Source organism: Corvus hawaiiensis, chromosome Z, assembly GCF_020740725.1.
Source record: "Corvus hawaiiensis isolate bCorHaw1 chromosome Z, bCorHaw1.pri.cur, whole genome shotgun sequence".
Classification (NCBI taxonomy): Eukaryota; Metazoa; Chordata; class Aves; order Passeriformes; family Corvidae; genus Corvus; species Corvus hawaiiensis.
In genome coordinates, this window is record NC_063255.1 from 71,592,212 (window position 1) to 71,614,300 (window position 22,089).

The 22,089-nt window shown below is 35.2% G+C and overlaps 1 protein-coding gene across 3 annotated transcripts in view; it reads right to left on the minus strand.

Moving 5' to 3' along the window:
* The window catches only part of FER (FER tyrosine kinase), a 161,984-nt gene that overhangs the window by 40,126 nt on the left and 99,769 nt on the right, over nt 1-22,089 (minus strand). For all 3 annotated transcript variants that reach the window (XM_048292938.1, XM_048292939.1, XM_048292937.1), the window contains exons 14-16: nt 17,206-17,262; nt 14,122-14,237; nt 12,417-12,511 (exon numbers count right to left, since the gene is read on the minus strand). In XM_048292938.1, coding sequence (XP_048148895.1) covers nt 12,417-12,511; nt 14,122-14,237; nt 17,206-17,262 — 268 coding nt within the window. The remainder of the gene's footprint in view (nt 1-12,416; nt 12,512-14,121; nt 14,238-17,205; nt 17,263-22,089) is intronic.

Sequence of the window (22,089 nt, forward strand, 5' to 3'; positions counted from 1 at the left end):
CCCTCCAACACACACAAAAAGCTGAAGAAATTTTGTTATTTATATGCTGAGACCTCACTGCCCTTTACACAGTATCATCTTTTAATGAGTAAGTATGACTATACGACTTTGTGAAGTCTTCCCATCTTGACAAACTGTGGCATTACTTGAATGAGAGCAGTAAATCAAGGCAGCTTATAAAAATACATTTAAGACCATCTTAAGAAAACTCTATTCTCAGTCAACCAATATTTCAATATTAAAGACTAAGAATTGCTAACAACTTCCTGTAGGAAGAATTAAAAGGACAGATAAGCTCAGTTTGATATTCTCGGAGAACAAAATAAATAAACAAACAAATAAAAAAGGAAAAAAACACAAACAAGCAAAAAGCCCGCAGAAACAAATCCCCAAAAAATCTCACAAAAGTTCTCTATTTAAAAAAACCTGCTATAACAACATCAGTGTAAATTGTAATCCTCACAATTCATATAAATTCTTTGTATAAATAAGTTAATGCTCTCCATAATCAACAGTAAAACCATCTCCACAATCAACAGTAAAACCATCTGTTCTTAAATAACGAGGTATTAAAGACAATAAAGAAACTTAAGACAAACTTTAAAAAAAAGAAAACCCAACCATATCCATTAAAACTTTTAAAAATAATACATGTTATAAATTTATTTCCCATATGCTCAGGCAATTAACATCCTAATTTTGAACAATTTGTTTCTGAACGATATTAAAAGCTGCTCAGTTCCTCACATCAGCATATGTCAAACTCACAAAGCACAAGCCTGTTACTTTCCAATGCAATTCAATACCATCAGGAAGTGATTTAGACTTGCTGATTTTCAGAGTGTGGCATGCACTGTATGAAATTCTAGGGGTTTCAGCAAAACCAGCACCATACATCGAGCTGTATACAGTGTACTTGATGCCTATGAGAGTTTCAATTACATTGCTTTAATCTATCTCAGAGTTTTCACTGTTTGTTCTGTTTTCTTGTGTCTGTCCTTGCACAGAAATGGCAAAAACATCTTCTAAATATTCTGTTTAACAAAATTAAAAGTAGTGGTAGCTGCAGACAAAATAAAACAGCTAAGTGATATGCATCTCACTTTGCACAAGATACGTAATGTTTAGGTTTAATCTGATTATCCTCATCATTACGATACTAACATAGGCTTAAGTGTCTGTCCTTTAAGTAACAGAGTTACTCCTCAGTAAATTCTGACTTTTACTGCGGTCAATGCTCCAGCTATTCATCTTCACAGCAAAGCAAATACATGAGTATCTTCAAGGATGAATTAAGAGTATTTCACTACAAACTCTTCAGTGCAGAACTGTGGTTAAGCAATATCTTTATGTACTTTTGAAAGTAAGCTTTAATATAAAAAGCCCTAATTCACTATTTGCAGCACACAGTGTCATTCTTTGCAATGTAACAGCTGTTGATAAAAATTAGACCAATTAGGCTATGAAACAACTGATACAAAACTAGATGACTACATAATAGTAAGCAATGCTTTCTCTTTTATGTGGAATTTGCATTGTATTCTGCATGGCTACCTGTTATTCCAGTTAATGGCCACAACACAACCAGAATATGAGGTTTGCTCCAACAACTTTAAGAATATAAAAAAAATTAGACCATTATATATATATATAAAATCACCTATCGGAGACTGCTTGCCTGTTTTGGGTTTACAGGAGGATAAATAACAGTACTGGAGTGCCTTCCTAGTACAACAGAATTATTTTACTAAGTAGAGGACAAAATGTAGTTCATAAGCAGAAGCTGCATGAGAGCAGCCTGTTGTAACTGGATTCCTGAACACAGCCCTTCGCATATTTTGCTGTGAATAGGAACTATTTCTCATTACATGCAGAAATTCTGAGAGTGTGAAAATACTACATATCAGCAATTCCTAGTGTTGGCTGTGCTTTACAGCATAAACTTCTTGTTGTACAATAAGTAGCACAGCATGGCAATAAAACAGTTCACTCCTTGGCACACAAAAAAGCAAGCTAATGCTTTGGCAGAGGAAAAAAACCAAACCCCTGTGATCTACGAGAAGAAACCAAAAATGCAAGAAACAACAATGAAAAATGTTAAATAGGTTTACAAAATACGTATTTATGGCAATCTCTGACTTCACTGGAATTTATAATCAACTATGACCACATATTTCAGTGTTCTCCTGAGCTGGTGTCCACAATGACACCTACCTATTTGCTCTAGGCACTCTTGGCATCATTCTGATAACCAGTATTGACACTGAACACAATGAAAATACATTTTGAAACGATGATGAGAAATCTTCCACTTAGCTGGTATGTAGACATACATTGTTTATATATTGTATCTCTACATAGTATCCTAATAATATGATTAATAGTTATACAAATATTAATAAATGTCTTAATACAATACCAACTACTAAGAATGATGTTTAGTTTTATGTATTATTATTCACATGTAAGTTTTAATAAAGTGGGAGAATTTCCTTTGTTAAACAGCCTCTTGTTTAAAGAGGTCGCTTAATTCTTATATTTATACACACATTCATCATGCAGATACATTGCTTATGGCCACACCTCCTAATGATCACCTAACCCAGGGGAGCTCTAGAAGTCAATATCCCTAATTGTTTTACAGGCCAGTGCAATATTATTGAAATTACCTTTATCAGCACCTGTAAGTATTTATAAATTTGAGAACTTAAATGGTCAGTATTTTGAGTAGCCCTGAAGCAATTTAGAATTTCCTTACTGCCCACTATCTTAATCCCATATACATGGGATCTAAAACACAAACAGAGTTACTTTTAACTATGAATTTAAAATAGCAAATATGCATCTCTAGGGAATTCTAGGAGATAATGTTTTTTAAGTTAGAAGCTGTTTGACAAACTATTAAAAATACAAGGGTTTAAAAATGCTAAACCACTCATTTTCATTAAAATACTGTAACTTCACATTTCAACTAATGCATCATTTGTGTGCAATGCAGTGCTTTCACTTTTTTTTATTCTTTTATTTTATATATGTGGTAACAGAAACTGTAACTAAGACCAAGGTTTATTTTTCTAACTGCCTACAGACTACTATTGTGGAATCCAGTTAAAACTTTATTTTTCCCATTAAGCAAAGGAAATAAAAGTAGTTATAACCATGCAAAGTGCTGCCAATATAATATTAACAACAGCAGTAATGAAGTATGAGTAGAAATACCTGTATGTGAAAACAAAAGATGAAGAAAGAAAAAAAAATTATATTAATAGTGTGCATTGAGAGCTAAGGACATGAGCAGCAGCAGCAAAGAAGTAAACACAGAGAAAATGTGACTTGTACCAGAACCATCCTGCGGATGACTTTTTAGCAGACAACCTGTGATGAGACCAGAACAGAGATGACTCACAAGCACAAAATAACTGCACTGAGATAAAATGAAGATAAGAAGAAGGCTACAACACAGTCACACGTGCTATTTCACTTCCTTTTAACAGGATGGCAGACCACAGACATATAATCAAAATAAAGGAAATATTGACAATGCTCATCAGTCTTGCTTTAGATTTCAGGTGGATCAAATAAGCTAGAACATGAAGCCAATATGCAAAGTAACATTAAATACCTGTCCAAAACAGAGTCTGTCATCATCTGTCAAGAAGAAACCAGAAATCATAGTGAGACATCAACATCTAGCATCCCTTGTCTTCTCTGCTGCCAAAATAACACTGTCCAGACTACCCGGACTCTTATGTTTTAGTATTGTGGCTGTAAGGATACCCACTGTGAGTGCATAGATAAAACTTCTTCAGAAACTAACTGAAAAGAAAGTCATCTTTCCCCAGGAGGTCTTCCATTCTTGAATAAGTAATTCCTGTAATTGCACTATGCTCAATAATCCATAATCGAAGGCCTTGAAAAGGATTCCAGATTAGAGAGACATGACAGCTGACATGAAACAGAATGCACCTGAAGAACAGAGGGTTTTTTTAATCTGAAGAAAAACAATGAACACTTTTTTAAACACAGACACATTAAATAGCTACTACAGCTAAAACTGTTTCAGGCAAAGTAAAAAAGAAATATTAATAACAATGAATAAAAAGAAGTAAGTTGAATACAGAAGTTTTTACAGCTACGTAAGCACTTTGCTAATTTTTTATGCTTGTCTTTATTCAGTTTTAAAATGGATTTTCTAGTTTCATCTACTTGCTGATTTGATTTTGTACAATACTGATATGGAATATGCTAAAATCAAAACGTAGAACATTTGAAGAGATAAAAATCCAACTGTAGTCTGAAGTGTTACCACAAAAGGAGACCGTAGAGCAGAGTTTTGGTCCTGTTTTACTAAACACTAGCTCTGAGATGAAAAGAATTTTTAATCACCACCACCTACACCCCAACAAAAGCATCTGACTTTTCCTTTTCTTAATAATCTTGCAGCTGGAATCCATGAAGCAAAGAGGGAAGAAGAGAACCATGTACAGTACAGGGCTAAGAGTAAGACAAGGAAGAAGAAATAGGGTCTGTACATTTGTGTGTGTACTACAAGAAGGCTGGTGAGGAGAGGGAAAAGTTGGACACATGGAGAGAAGGAATCCATGGGAGGTCTCTGGTTCTTTGGGTGAAATGCCCAACAAGAAGAGATGGCAGAGGCAGAAGCACAGCAAGTTGCAGAGAAATAGAGACAAATCAAAATGGAAGCTGGTTATTTAACTTAAGAGGATAAAGTAAGAGAGACAAAAACTAGAGAGAAAGACAGGGGTCCATGTGAAGAGAAACTGCAGGGTAGACAGAAGGTGGCTTCACTAACCAGTAATAATGAGAAGATAACTTATTTGACTAGAGGAAAAAAAGAGAACTGAATAGAAAACAAAGCCAGACAGTCACTATCACTGCACCTTATCTCTAATTGGACTTTGACTGACCCTTTTTTTTCTGTTGTATTGATTTTAGACAGCATGCAGTAAAGACTCAGGATGTGACTGCAAGATAGGACTCAGATCTGAAATCTGCTCACAAAAGATAGCTACTGAGGATGCACAATACAATCAGTGGGGCAGATCATGCAAAGCTTTATTAAAGTTTTAAGGGCTCTCTAAGGAGAAGCAATTAGAAAAAAATCATGAATGATCTCTATAAAGATCTCACTGTCTCCAGAAGCAGGAAAGAGAAAAAACCACAGAAAAGTAGAAAATGCACCAGCTGAATCGCACGATGTGAAACTAAAAGTTCAGCTATTTCCCAGCAACAATCATCATTCCAGGCCTGTGTATGAAATCAGTGGCACCTCAGAGACAGCAGGTCTCATCTAAGGCTCAAGTAAGCCATGATACATGCATACTTCAGCTGCTCTTAGCATCTGCTCTCCTTTATCCATGAAGATAATTAATTTAGCAGAAAAGCTCAAGATAATATAGATATTGTACTTCATATTAATAAATAAATTATACATATCTTAGCCTCAGAACTGAGTTTTTAGTTATAAATGGGTCTATTGGCTCCAGTGCAAATAACAAGAGAAATGCACAAAGTCAGTTGTGATTTGGTGCTACACCCTGAAGTATCACTACATGCAGAAAATAAGAGCAATTCCACAAAAGTAATTTATGATTTAGTAATTTGTACCAGCTCCTCAGAAACACCTATAATGGATATGTAGGTATTTCTACACTTTATGCCCTGAAGCCCTCTTTTCCAAGAAAGCCAAAAAGTGAGCCTCGTAGGTCAGGCAAGACACTGGGCTTTATTTGCACATGTTTCTGACATCACACACCCCGTGGAAGTAAGAAGTGCTGTAACATACAGGAAGTAGCAATGGAGTCAGATTTCAGAAGAAAGGGAGTGAATAAACCAAGCCAGACCAAAGCCAACTGTGGCTAGGACAGCATGAACAGGGTGCAGAGGTAACCCCAGAGCTCAGGTTAAGAATCATAGAATCCCTTGGGTTGGAAAAGACCTCCAAGATCATCAAGTTCAACCTTTGACCAAACACCACCATGCCCACTAAGCCGTATCTCAAAGTGCCAGGTTTACTCATTTTATGAGCACTTCAAGGGATGGTGACTGCAGGTACACACACTACAGAAATGGCCATGCTCATTCCAGGTGTGCCTGGGAGTCAGGGCACTTCACATCAAGCACTGCTGCACCTGAGCTAATAAAACCTGTCACCTCTGATTTGTTTCTGCATCAGTGGCACAGGCAATTTGCATCCCAAATGATACAGAACAAACCTCTACAGGTTACCTTATCCAGCTGCAAAGATAGAAGTTATGACCTTGCTGAACCCCTCCCCGGGAAGCTGGCTACACTTGTCTAGATATAAGCTGATCATAGTTGAAACTTAATTCTGACAACCTTCCTATGCTACTAGATTACTGGGTATTTCCAGAGCTGTTCACATGTATAGACACAGCTCTACCTGTTTCCAGCTGCCAGCATTCAGAATGTATAAACACAAGTTAGACAAAACAAGGAACACGAACTCACTGTTAGGTTAACAAGGAAGTTGCTTTTTTTTTTTCAGCATGTATCTATTATCAAAAAGGAATTCTATGGTGGTATCAGGAAGGCACGCTGGTACTCCAGGGAAATGCCTACAATGCATTAGTATGAGAATGAACAATGTCCATAAATACACACTGGGGAGAGGGGGTGAGAATCACACTCAGGGCAGATCACTGATAGAACAGACTAAATATGATCTATGGACACAGAATGGATCAGGAGACAGGAAACAGCTCCTGGGAAACTGTTTAGAAGTGTCTGAGGCAAGAATTTGGTATAGGAAGATCATCTAGATTTCATAATATCATAATATATAATATCCTCATCATGTATCATATTAGCAAAATGCATATGCTAGAGGAAGCTATATTAAGACAACAGACAAGACAGACACTTCAATTGACTATATTTGAATGCCTGACATAGCAGAAATAAAATTATTCCAGAATATTTTTGGGGTTTTAATTTTGACTATGTTGGTTATAAAAATGTTTAAATATACAGAAACCTGAAACAGAAAGTAGGCTACCAACTTGTGATTAAACAGTCCGACTTCTAAAAGGAGCAGGTCATGAAACATGTGACTTCAAGCCTCCTTCTACTACCCTGAATCAAGCATTGGAACACACAAAGATGTTTGCATTGACCTCCAATTAGACAAATCTTTCCAGAGAGAGCTGGTGCAAGCATGAGGATGGTGCTTATCTTGCAGACTCTTTGCTGGAGAGACAGAGGCACTCCGGAAGATTCTACAAGACAAGTTGCTTAAACAGTTGCATAAAGTGGTAAGTGCACCACAGGATTCCACATCTATCTTCAAAACACCCCATTCTAGAACATACATTTCAAGGGCATGCCAAGTTCTTACTTCTAAATTAAATTCTCCTTTCAGGACTAGCCAAGATTCAAGTAAATTGAAATGAACATAAAGGAGAAGAAAGAATGTTGTTGCTTAGGATTGCTTTTTGCATCTTACAGATTACATTTGATCTTAATTTGTTCTTCCCCTAAAGGAAGAGGAAAAAACATTCAAATTTTTAATGGGACTCCTGCAGTCCCTTTTTGATTACATGGGAGATTGCATGATAAATTATAAGCAAATGAAAATGCAGTTAAATGATCCTGAGTATTGCAATGAATTAAAACCAACTTTGTCATCCATGATCACTAAAGGAGAAGTTGGGGCCAGAAGGATAATAGTTAGAAAGGGTAAAAGAGAAGGGGATTTTAGTTTCTTTTTTTCCTTTTATCATGAAAAGATGCTGAGTTCACTCTGAAAAGAAAAGAACAGGAAGCAGGCTCTGTACCCCCTTCAGCATTTTCCTGATAATCTTCTCCACACCCCAACAAAATTCAGCATCTATTTGTTTCAGGTTGTCAGTCTGGACTCTGGCAGTATTCCAGGCAGTCTTTTTGATCATCATATAAATTCGCTAAAAATGAGCTGTTACGAAAACTCCTTATGCCCTGTGCAGCCTTAAGAGACAAAGGCAAATAGTTCTTTTGCTGTTCTGAATACCAAAGCAGCTCCTCATGATTATTTCTCTTTCTTCAGTTTTAAGATCAACAATGAAAGACAAAGGACAAAAATCCCACCAGGACAACAGACACAGAGCAAAGAAAAATGAAAAAATTAACATGAAAAATATGAGTAAAATGCTCAGCTTTTCAGATTGACTTGGCATTACAGAAAAGTTACACTCTTTCTTACACAGCGCTATAAACTCTTACACAAAGTTCTGCTGCTTCTCATGTGGGAAACCATCCCTGACAAAGGTTTATCTACCTTAGAAAATTCCAGTGGTTGCAAATATGCAGCAATTCTCCCTGACTAGCTTTAAGACTCGTGTTGCACATTTACTACATTAATTTTCAGTCAGGTCAGTCAAGTCCATAGGACAATACAAACTCATGGCTCTATACTAACACCAAGCATTTGGCAAGTCTCAACATACAGGGTTTCTTTCCCCAAAATTCATTAGCAATTCCCATTTTAACTTCTTCTATCTTTCTTAGGATAAACTGAGTACTTAAAGTGTATTACAACAGATTAATAAAAAGTCCCTGTATTAAGTTATGAAATAATGCACTATTCCTATTTTTAGATCAGAAGATACCAGAAAAAAACTCCACCAAATGTGACCTTTGCAATAAACCTTATCAAACCATCTTAGAGAACATTTAGCAGTATATATACTACTATAAAGCAGTAAAAAGTAAGGAAAGTATTACAAAGAAAATAACTTACTGCAACCTATATGATGTTCAGAGTTCTTCAAGATACTAACATGTTGCAACAGTCTAATTTATCTAAGAAGTCTTTTCAACAGTCTTAATATTTTCAAACTACAAAGAACAGTTGTCATAGAGAAAGAGTCGTAAGTTATACAAGAAGAGGAAATCTCTATGATAAGTTCTCCATTAAGAATACAATGTTTTATTAGAAAGGTAATTTCTAGGTAGAGTTGTTTTCTCATTTCTACTAAAAATTACACAGAAGAAAACCATGCCACTGTAAAATTCAGGGGGTTTTATTATTACATGGTAGTTGAAAAGGCATCCAGCAACTACAGCACTGGGCCCTTATGAGGATCCGGGCTGTCTATCCTTTTAGTTAGTATTTCAATGTCATTTACGTAAAGGAGAATAAAATTAATTATTTGCAAGGTTATTTAATTTATTTGCAATTATTTAAAGGTTATTGCAAATCTATCCATTATGCAGTCACAAAAATTTTAAAACCATCTGCTTGGCTAAATTCCTTTTTCACAGAAGCTAGCTAGTATAACTTAAGCCTGCAAATAAGATCCATGTATAGATCTCAACTTAAAAATTATAAAACCTTTGTAAGAAAAATAGTGACAGTTTATTGATTCCTTTTTCCTGGCTATCTTGATAATTTTGAGAAGGCGAGGGGAGGAAAGGCAGGACAACTTGTTTAGGATTTAAAAAAAAAAAAAAAAAAAAATTATCAATTCTCATTGCAAATTCCTGAATCGTGGTCTAAGGTCACATTTCTTGCATACATATAACTTTCCATGTATACATGAAGAAAATTGCTGCTACATATATTTTAGCTTCAGTTTATATAGAACAAAGAGCATTTTACTTAGTTTATTTTTTTCAACAATTAAAAGAATAGGTTTTAGAAAGCAATAATAAATCTAAATTCTACAATAAATAAACAGTGCACACATTCTGCTAACAGGGTATTCCTTCCCACTTGTAGAGGAACCTGCAGAAAGACCTGTAGGACAAGACTAAGAAGAGGAGAGACCTGGCCCTCTAAAAACCGAGCCAATGGCAGGGAAACTGGATGCACTTTCCTATATGTGCATCCCTTAAAGAGAGATCTATATAACATACATATACCTTATATTAGGACCTTTTCCTCATTTCTTGATAGGTGAATTGCAGAAAGGACCAAGTTTTTCCTTTCTGTACTGGAGTAATCTGTGATGGATTGACACTGGGAGGACATGTTCAGTGAGATCAGCATGACCAGCAGCAAGTGAATAGTAAGTAAATAATGTTTTTTTCTCACTAATATGTAGTTAGTTGTGTTCAAGGCCAGGTGGGGTGGGGCTCTGACCAACCTGTTCTAGTAGAAGGTGTCCCTGCCCATGGCATGGGGGTTGGAACTGGATGATCTTCCAGGCCCCCTCCAACCCAAACCATTCTATGATTCTATGTATCCATATGCTACATTAGTTATTATTTCAGTTAATCCTTCCTACATCACCCATCTTGGCATTTCTTTACAGGACGCATGTCACTTATATTAACAGCCCCCATACCACCCACCAAGAAAAGGGTCTACTGCAAAGAATAATCATCTTTGACAACTTTGTTTCTCTGTCATTTGTTGGCAACATCTGGGCTATTTTTGCATGTAATAGAGGATGGGCACATGCTTAAATATCCATCTGCAACCTTTCTTTACTATTTTCACTGATGCCTTTATCCATATGCATAGTTTTTAACCCTATTTACACTTGCAACAAAGATATCTCTGCAGAGCCAGTTTATTATGACAGAATAACTAACCGATTAGTAGTACCTCTCTGTATAAGGTGGTAAGTTTCAATATATATTTCTAATACCTGAATAAATTAAGACTCTGAATTGAAATCAGAATCTCGAATGCAAAGCAGAATTAGCTGCTATGGAACCACACCACAGGAGTCTCAAAAGACACAGTAGGTGTACAGCCTACATGTATCCGGAATACAAAAATGGCAGAAAATCTGCAAGCATTAGACAGAAGTCAGAAAACACAGGAGAAATCCTTTGTTTTATGGAGATGTTTCTAATTTTATCCTCAGGGAAAAAACTGTCAGACATTTATAAATCACATGTGTTCTCAGTCATACATTCACAGAATATAATTCTATGTAAAACTTGCCATTTTCAGTTATTAAACAGAAAGTCAGAGTTAAACTGCTTAAACACCTTCAACCATAAACACATTTAAGACAAAACAATGAAGATACTGTGAAAGTTTAGTGCCAAGTGGAGACAAGTTTACCACTATCCTGTTCCTCAAACGACACCAATACCAAGTCAGAGAAGGATTAACTATCATTTTTTGTAATCCCATCCAAACCTGTCATTAGAAAAAAACAGTGACATCAGAATCACTGCTTCTCTACTAATCTAAGTGATTTGATTTTTTTTCTGTCAGCTTCTTCAGAGCTGGCATCCTTATGTTTTCTGCTGATTTGGTCAGTCTCTTGGTGTGCCACCATGTAAGAGCATGTAGCAAAGTGTGATGGCTTGAAGGTAGCACCTTGTTTATGAGGGCATGCAGGCAGAGCAGCCAGCCCAGGGTTTACAGACCATCAAAACAGGGCAACAATTCTCTTTGCAAAAAGCTTCTTTCTGAAGCAAATTCAAACACATGAATGTTTTGATAGACTTGAACTCCAAAAGAGGCATGAGAATCAGAGGAAAATTCTCACTGATTCCTCCTCAACAGCATTAGCATGTTTCAACAACTTGTACAAGGCTCTGAAAAACTTGAACCAGAATGATAAAGGTGTTAAAAGATCAGGATTTAGTTCAGAGATGTCTGGAGAAGCTGTTTACTAAAGTACCCCTTAAAACTGAGGACACTGCTTTCAGTGTCCATTTTAATAAAGTTAATTGTGCATACAAATATAATAATCTAATATAATCTAATTTAATAAAGGCAGAAAACTCCACAAGGTCAAATATTTCATCAGTGCTCTCATACTACATCCAGTATTCAAGAATTATAAGCAATCTAAGTCTTCCTGAAAAAAACGGTTCTTAAAGCAGCTTGCTGTATAATTTTGAAGACAAATCCATTGATATATAAAAAAAATACAATGTTGCATATTAAGCAGTACTAGAGGTTACCAAACCAACACATTTTCCAGATGCTCAGAAAATCAACAAAGAGGTAAAATTGCCCAAAAGCTGTTATAATCCCAACAATCTGAAATTCACTCCAGCCATTGCAGAATAAAATGAACTAGATTCCAAAATAAATCTAGACCAACCCGAAAACCAAACAATACATTCTGGTAAAGAAAAAAATGTATATTACTAAAGGTGACCCAAACATGAGTTATTAAAATTGAAACATTACCTGGACATGAAGTTTCGTTAAATACTTCTTAACATTAACTACCTAGCTCTATTGTTAAAGGAAATACCATTTAATATCTCATCAGGAGAAGAATGAAGCTTCTGTTGTCTTCAAAGGCTACAGTAAAATTCTCAACAGATTTGTAGAACCCAGTATTTCCAAAGATTTGCAGCAAAGATGACTTTTGAGGTCAGTCATCAGAATGCAGAATAAGACAAATACAATACATTTCACATTATGGAAACAATGAAACCTGTGGAATTGGCTGCAAAAAAAGGAAAAAAACAATTACCTGGAACAAGTTCCATAACGATATAAATAGGCTGTCGTTGAGTGCAAACTCCTATAAGTTTTACAATATTAGGATGATCATATTGTTTGAGTATTCTGCAAAACACACAATAGGTTTATTATATTAACAAAATTTATTGTACAAACTGATTAAGTATTACAGGAAAATATCTTAAACCTTTAACATTAATGGAAGATGTCATTATTGTTATCAAAGAAAAAAATATCATTACTGTTATCAAAATCAATGTAACAGATCAATCAACACACTGTTTGAAATGAAAGGCATACTGATTCACTAATAAATCAGAAATTATTCTTATTGTAATTCTACCATTTGCCTATGTGACATTTATCTATATAACTGAAAAATGGCCTCACAGGTTTGCAGTTTCTTAAGTACCCTTGTATTTAAACAGCATTACAGTGGTGGACCAGAAGCAGAGCTACATCAAAACAGTATGCACAGCGTGCCTCTATACTTCCCTGCTGCACTGTTCAAAAGCACACTTGTTCCAATTTTACTTTGAGAGATTAATTAATACAATAAGTTTTAGAAGACTATAAGGACAGCAATTTTGTGAATTAAATGAAAACATTTACATCTTTTGACACAATGCTTTAATAAGAACATTTCCAGCCTAAAACAGCATGCTATGATTTGTAAGTGAAATGAAGAGCAAAAAAAAAATTCTCCAGAGACCTTACAACTTAAATGTTCCTTCTGATATTTGCTGACTCAAAGCACCTCCTCTTTCTCCCTTTTTTCCTGGGATCAAGAGGAAAATACTAATCTACCTGGTACATACACATTTAGCGAAAAATAACACATTCCATTTTATCAGACCATTTTTTTCCATTAGTGTCAAGCTGCTCAACAAATGACACATCTCTGCCGTTGCCAAGTTACAAGCTTTTTAAAATGATTCAATGGATAGGGTGGCTGATTTCCATTCTATAAATGCAGGTAATATCTTTTACTTTTCAATATTGATCATGATATAGTTTGGGAGTGGAAGTTAAAACACATGAAGCCTCATAGCAAGAAGGAGCAAGGTAGTTTAAAAATCATGACATATATGTCAAGACAACCCTCTCCCTGGAGTCTCAGAACCTACCTATCCACATCAGCTGACACTCAGAGTACTTTGTATACTGTGCCATGACTGTAATTTGAAACATAAGAAAATAATCTCATGCTGATTGACACAGCATAAAATACCTCTACTGGAGCAAACTCTTCTTAAAAAGAGAAAATTACTAAATGGGGTCTATACCCCACTAAAGAAAGTAATCTGGATGCACTTATCACCTCTATTAGCCAAGCATGTAAGGTAGGAGTTAGGCCTGATATAATCACACTTAAATTAACATCTTCCAGTCTTCTTATCCCAATCCTCATGGCACATCTTAAAAGTTCTAAATGAAAGCACTTAAGACAATAAAATTTTATTTTACAGGCATGGCTTGCTTTGTCAGAGATGGTTTCAGCAAGTGCAGACGATACTGCACTCACACGTTAAAAAATGCCAATGTTTAGTTACCAAGGCGACAGTGGTGGAATGTACTGAGGGAGAGAAAGGAAGGAAAAGTTTGACTACTGCTTCTTTGAGTTTTTCTGAAGGTCAGGTTTTGTAAATGCATCTAGTGACAAAAACTGAAAAAGTGCCACAAGCATTTTTTTCAAGTAATTTTACAGAACCTACCTGGCTTCTGACAGAAATTTTATTTTCAGTTCCTGAGGAAGATCTTCTTTACAAGTTTTTACAGCAACTGGAGTTTTATCCTTTAATGTTCCTTTATACACCTCACCAAAATTACCCTGAAATCAGGGGAAAAAAGATCATTGATGTAAATAAAATCTTAATGAATTTCCAGAAAAAAGTAACACAGACAGCTATTGAAACTGGTACAGAACTTTGGAATGTGTTTATGAAGCCAAATGAGATTTTCTTCCAGTATCTGCCCTAACAAAAGCAGTTCACTCTGACATAGTACATCTGTTACATCGACACAGTGTATGAGTTCTGGTTTGACCTTGCTGGAAAGAGGAAAAAAACACCATTAACTAAGTAGTTAGAATTTTCTCATAAAATCTCTTAGTAACTTTCAAAATCAACTGACACTGACTGTTGTTCTTATTCTTACTCCTGCACTTTTCATTTTCACACTATTTTGTGAATAGTTTTTAACTTGCACCCTGGAAGAGACTAAAAACTAATCTCAATAACTAGGACAAAACACATCAATATAACATAAACATTCTCATATACAAGGAAAAAAAAACCAAAATATGAAGAATGAAAACACTGAGTATGAATTTTTATCATAAATAAAACCTACTGCAAAATTTATTGTTGTGTCTGGTGATCAGAATTTCTTTAAAACCCAAGCTCAGCACTGGTCTATAAAGGCAAATCTCTAAGGCTTCCCACTTGGACAAGACTTTAGGAAGCAGTTCCTTTTATAATCAGACCTTTTAGGTAGCGAACAACATGCCCCCAAGGCAAGTTAATTTTGTTTTTAGCTTTCACAGAAGAAAGCTGAAGTAATAAATATCATCTCCGTCAGATGCATTTTTTATTTAATAAAAAAAAAAAAAAAGGAAAATTAATTAGGACACAAACTAAAGGAAGAAGAAAACTGTGAGGTATAAAACAAAACATTGGTATCAATGAAAAAACCCTCAAGAGAAGAAAACAAGAAGAAAACTGTAGATCTCATACTTCAAGTTAAGCTTTGTATTTCCCAAAGAATAAGCACAACTCGATTTTGAAACCATGCCTGACTAATTTCCACATGTATTACACTTCTGTATCCTGGTATCTGGGGCTGCATCTGACTTCAAAAAACGCTGCTGGAGATGTTTTCCTTCCTTTCTTGAGTGATGAAGATTTCGTTACATCATGAAGCTGAATTTAGTGTTGGCAAAGAAAGATGACAGAAAAGGGAAAAAAGAAACTCATCGATGGAAAACAGTAATGTGCTTCCAGTAACAAGGGAAGAAATGCAGGTCTAAACACGTTTCAGAATTTTTTTTCTGTACCCTGGGATAAGGAAGATGTAGCTGGCAAGTGAGGCTTAGGACCTTCTAAAGCTCTTCCAGAGGCTACCACACTACCTCTCATATCTGAAATGGCATCAGGTTCCCAAGGTTAGCAGCTGAGCTGCTCCCAGCTCACTTTTCCTCTACCCTTCTGGTCAGAAGTATTTAACAATGAAATCTGAACCCACCCTAAGCTTTATTTAAGTATTGAAAATGCTTTACTTCTTTATTTAAAAACATTGAAGTATTATTAAATACATGATTTTTAGTATAAGAGATTCCTATTATGCAACTTCCATTTTGTGGGGTATTATAGAATTAATACTGAGTAAATAAACTGACCATTCACTCCTGAGGTGAAGGAAAATCTTCATCTTTTCTAAGTTTACATCTTCTACACATTAAAATTTCATTATTTCTTCCTTATCTTTTCCAGGCCACTCACGGTTTTGCACTCTCAGAATTCTCACTTCTGTGGTGAATGGCTATAGTTCATTTAATATTTTTTCATACAGATGCCGATTTTTGTGTCATTCTTATCTTTTTTAGTATGATTACATCTTTTTAGAGATGAATGCATAAAAGATTCATACTGTGTTCCAAGAAAGTTTTTAGCCTGTTCTGTATTTTTTAAAGAACATCCTTCTACAATCACTTTAAAATTCTGAGTTGTCTTTATTGATTGTTAAAAATGCTTTGTACCAAAATCATGCAATATACATGTAAATTGAATTAACTAAAATGATTTTCAAATTGCTTTAACTGTCTTTACACATCAAAACTAATTCATATTTATTTTTTAGCAAGTCAAAGCTTTTTTTATGCCTAGAACATCTTTATTTTTCTCCCTTGATACTATCCTGCTTAAGAATGTGAAGATCCTGCAGTACCTGCATTTTATGCAGACACAGCTCAGTCTGGTCATACTTTTTGTCATCTTACACTGCCAAAGAGATTTTATCCCATGTAACAGAAGTTTATGACAGTATTTCATTCCCTCATTTCTTGAATTTCTTATTGATTTTTTTAGTGTTTATCATAGTAAGAAGGCAATTACTGCTTCGATTTGTCTCCTCCTCACTTAATCTTATTTTTCCGATTTTGGAAAACCTTTTCAAACACTGCGTCCAGAGTAGCACCCACATCTTTGCAGGTGCAAAGGTGCCAAAAATGTGAGGAGTTTGTCTGATTTTAAAGACTTGTAGTTCCTCAGCAGAATTTGTGAAGTACTAGTTTATAAGGTACACAAGAATTAATTTAATACAAATAAGATTGTGAAATTAGCTAACGTTCATCAGTGAATGAATGAAAATAATCATGCACGAGCAATTACCACTTGTTTTAAGAAATATTGATTTAGTCATGTTATTATATCAAATTTTATACACAAATAAACATACACCTGTTTCTCTACATGTTTGATTTATATTTTGCAAAATTGTTCTGACTACAGAAAGCGAAACAGCCACATCATGCTTTATAGATACCTAGTTAGCTCAAAACACTTCCAAAAAAGAAAAATATGTATGCTAGTTAAATAATTTCAGCACAACCACAGTGTTTACAGTGTTTACTAGTAAGTGTGATTTACATCTGTTTAAAGCATAAGGCAGTCTTGTGTATTAACACAAAAAAAATTGATATAAAAATTGCATACAGTAATTTAAAAGAAAAGGTACACAGAAATGGCTTAATGATTACAATATACTTCCTCAAATGTTATTTAGCTCACTTTATTACTTACTTTGCCCAGTAATTCCCCCAGTGTGACATCTTCATGATTGAGAACCCATTTCTTATCCTATGAAAAGGAAAGCAGAATTTTCAGTCTGCGCAAATATGCAAGATACAGTTTCTCTAAGATGCATTTCAGTAGAATGAAATGGAGCTGAAGAAGTATTACATTTAGAACACTCAATCACAAGCATACCAAGAAGTTTTAAGGCTAAGCATCTATAATTCAAGAGTTTAGAAAGCTAGCTATACAATAAAATAGTGAGTGATACCATATAGCAAATTTTTATTAGAAATTAAGCCTACAACATGATGGTATGTAGGTAGATGAGCACTATGCAAAGATTCACACAAGCTCTGGAAATGATTTAGCACCTTGATTTTAACAATTCGTCAAGTGAAAATGAGATAAGAAAACTTCATTTTAGTACACGAAGTAAGTTATTACTAAATCAAAAAAACTCCCACAGTTTTCTCCTCAGTGCACATGATCTTGTGACTTCTCAACAAGACTCATATTTGCATCTCTTACATCTTCTCTTGTAGCTGGAAATATTACAGGCAACTGCTTGAAAATATAACACGTCAGATAAAGCACTCTGTCTAGGCAGTGACCATCCCCCTGTGCTGGACACTGGTGTTCAGTTCTGGGCCCTTCAGTTCAGGAAGAGCATTGAGGGGCTGGAGCATGTCCAGAGAAGGGCAGTGGAGCTGGGGAAGGGTCTGGAGCACAAGTCTGATGAGAAGCAGCTGAGGGAGCTGGGGGTGCTCAGCCTGGAGAAAAGGAGATTGAAGACAAGCAGGGGTTGGTCTCTTCTGCCACATCCCAAATGAAAGGACAAAAGAAAATGGCTTTAAATAGTGCCAGGGAGGTTCAGATTAGAAATTAGAATAAAATTCTTCACTGACCGAGTGGTTAGGAATTGGAGTAAGCTGCCTAGGGAGGTGGTAGAGTGCACCCTCTCTGGAGATTGTTTGTCAAACATGAATTCAGCAAATTAAAAAATGGGTGGGGATCATGGCTATTCTGATTTCTATGCCTTTGTTCATAAGTACAATGTCACAAGTGTGAACAGTGCACATCCTAGAGACTCTCTGAATGCTTCCATTAACCCGAACTCCCAGCACACAACACCTGTCAGATCCATCCCAAGAATTCCTGTACTGCACCACCATGCCGCATGATGGAAACCAACCTTTACCATTTCTCTTCCCTGGGTGGGAACTGTGAGACCCAAGAGGAAATTCTCAATATCCAATAATTTATTTTTCCCCCTATAGACAAGATTATTGCTTAAAACTACTGCCTCACAGATCCCACGTCATAAGAAACACATTTCCTGCATCTCCTCTTTTGATACTTTTTGTTGAATGAGTATCTCATTGAGAAGCTGTTACACTACAAATAGACAGGAAGTGCCATCAAACTGCACCCTTTCCTTTAATAATAATACTCCAGTTTAAGAAAACAATTTGCAAAGAAAGCTTTAAGGAAAAAAAACCCAAAAAATTACTACTTGGAGGTATTAACATAATGGTTTTTAACATTGAAATAAGTGTGACAAAGTCAAAAAGTTATAGAATTAAAATTTAATGGATTTTTTTACTGCTTAACTCCAAGGATTCTGTACTTCAGTGAACAACTTTTTGAATAAATTGATAATATGACATTTCAAAAGCTTGTTTATGAAGGGAAAAAAATCTGATAATTCTTCAGAGAACTAATCAAAGAAAACAGCACCATAAACTGGAATCACATGATCTGTTGAAGGATTTATCATTGTATCTGTACATTAATCACTGCCTGTACTTTTTATGAAATCCTTCAGTCATTTCGTATACCACTGTAACTCATTCATTACTTTATCGTGGTTCTGACAGATTTTTCACAGTCAAAGAATTATTCAAAGTTTGACAGGCTTTGTTTGATGTAACTCCTATAAACTGCACAAAAGCAGTTTCTTCAGCAGACAGTAAAAAAAAAAAATCTAACAGAAGAGAGAGTCATGTACATCATGCCAGTGTACAATTCTGGGATTAAAAAAGAAACAAACCCAACTTTCTAATATGCAATGTGTTAGATACTGATTTAAATAGTACAAATTGTCAAAACAAATTGTCACTGGTTCAGATAATTGTCTTTAATTAATAAACTATAACATGAACAGCACAGTAAGGTGAACAATAATAAGACATTCCACTGCAGGTTTGTTGTCTCACAAAATCTACTTGAATTGCCCTGAGTTTAGTATGACCGCATTCAAGAATTTGAATAGCTGTCAATAATTAAAGACATCAATAAGGCACACAAATCAATGGGTAAATACAAGCACATGATTAAAAAAGGTTATGAAATAAAGTCATGTCTCTGTTTGATCATGAAGTTCATGATCTTCTCTAAGTGCTTAATTCTGACTGTGAATAGAACGTATTTTTCCAGTTGTCAAATGCCATTACTCTACAGATTAATCATGTGTGCAAAAGATATTGAAAGTCACAAAAGAAATGTGACAGAAAAATGGGACGTAAAAAATATTCTTGAATATGTAGATCAACAGATGCTTTAATGCACATCCGTCCAAGTCACAGAAATTTTAATTTCAATAGAGTTGCTTCTAAACCAAATGGAGCAAATCCAGCACATTTTTGTACCTAATCAAACTAATCTGAATGACAGTGAACAGAACTCCTGAGACTATTAATGCCCATTACAATTTCACCCAGAAGGAAGCTGTTTATGATGCAGCCCTCTTCTTGTGACACCACTATAAACCTCTCTTTACCTTCTGCTTGTTCAGATTTTTCTCTTGTTAATTTTGGACCTCAGAATATAAAAGCACTTCAGACAAAATCAGTCACACAAATTAGCACTTGAGCATACTCATTTGTAATCTTAATTACATACCTTATTTCCAAATGGAATTACTTGGGAAATCCACAAGCTTTACCAGATTCTACTTTATTTCTGTCCCAGGAGGAGAAATTACATGAATGCCACACTTCAAGCACAGGTTTGCTAATAAGATGTTTGGAATCCTATCAGTGTATCTTACCTTTGGAGGTACTGACACATCTGTTGGCCAAACACTAAGAAACAAGCTGTCAAGTAGTCAGTTCACAAAGCAGAGAACTTGGTCAGCCTTGACATTGCTACCCTACCCCAACAGCCAGGTACTCAATAACACTCATCCCACTGAAGGTTTTTATATGCAGCAGCTTGCTAGTGACTACCCTTCCAGACTCTCTGCAACTACCCAGTACACTTGTTTGATTTCAACGAATATAAGCATTTTCAAAGATAAGGGTTATTTCAAAAGTTAATTGTAACTGAAAAAAAACAAACCTCAAACAGAACAGTAATTAAAGAAATGAAACTTCCAGTTGTGAAAAGGAATACTTAAAACCAACCAGAAACGTCTCCTTTTATTCATAAAATAAAGTATTCTGGATATGCAGTATTTTTTTCCTGGATATGCAGCATTCCTTCTTTCATGTTACTACGTTTCATGGCTCCCTACACCATGATAGGGTTCAAACCTTGGACAACCAGCAAAGAATCAATTGTTCATCAATCCTTTCTTCAGTGAAGGTACAGTGGAGTTGCGTGCAAGCCACTGACAACAGTTTGAACACAGATGGTTGCTGTAGAAAATGCAATCCCATTTTTCGTTTTCTGAGCCATGAGACTGAAATGTCATCACTATTACCCTAAACATCCTCAAAATATGTAAGAGCAGTTTTCCTCCTGCCCATCTCCCTTCATTAGGAGAAACAACATCAAAGAGATCACAAATTACTATGCCAGGAAGAAGGCTCACAAATTAGCTGCAGTAAATTACAACAGCTTTCAGTAAAATAGAATTTATAACCATGAAGTAATACTTAGTGTTCAAATTCCCTTAGCATTATTTTTCTGTAATTCTCAGTAACAATTTCAATCATTAAGAATTCTAAAATTGTACTTTTTCAAATTAAAAACCAGCATTAAAGCAATTAGATAGTAAACTTTCAAAAAGAGATGTTTTAAGAATTAGATATGAATTTATAAGCTTCAGCTTAAACATTTGGTTCTAAAAATCTCACCATTTCTAATAGGAGAGAGGAAAGAGAGAAAAAAAATGCCACCTGTGCTTATATTCAGAGAACCACCAAATAAAAACAAGATTCTTACTCAAACTCCAAAGCAAGATATTTCAAAGAGGAAGGGTGAGGAAATCCAGATCAGGTTCCAACACAGTATGAATAAAAAAGACCTTTATGTTATTTACTGTAATTTATTTACTTATCGCACGTTCTCTGACACATTATTTACTTTTTTTAGTTCAGAAGGCAGTATCTACAGCAAATGCTGTCACTTTTTAAAATCTTAATTGTAGATGTAACCAAAGTGAAAAAGGCTAAAAACTCTAGAGGTTGGAAACTTTAGTTGATTTAGGGAGCTCCAGAAGGAATCAAACAAAACCAAAACTTACTGCTTTAAGAGAACTGAAAACATGTGACTTTCCAATCTCAGAATGTATCTGAGCACAGCATGTGGAATTTATGAAAAACCTAAATATCCCTCCCCTTTCCCTCATCCCAGTACATGAATCCTTAACATTCTTCTAAAAAACCTCAAAAATAGAGTGATATTGTAGACATCTCAGGAGTCAAGTGCATAAACAGAAGTGATGCCTCTTTCTTAATGTTTTAATCAGAAAAAATGCATCAAAAAATAGTTTGGAAAGTATTAATTGCTCTCCTTCTTCCAAGTTAAATAGAAAATATCAGTAGTATGAATTACTGCAGCTAAGAGCTATTTCCCCACAACAACAAAAATGGAAAGTTAATCTTTCATTTTCAGTACTAAGGATAATTGGAGTAAAATTCTTTTTATGGCTAAGAAAATCAGAAT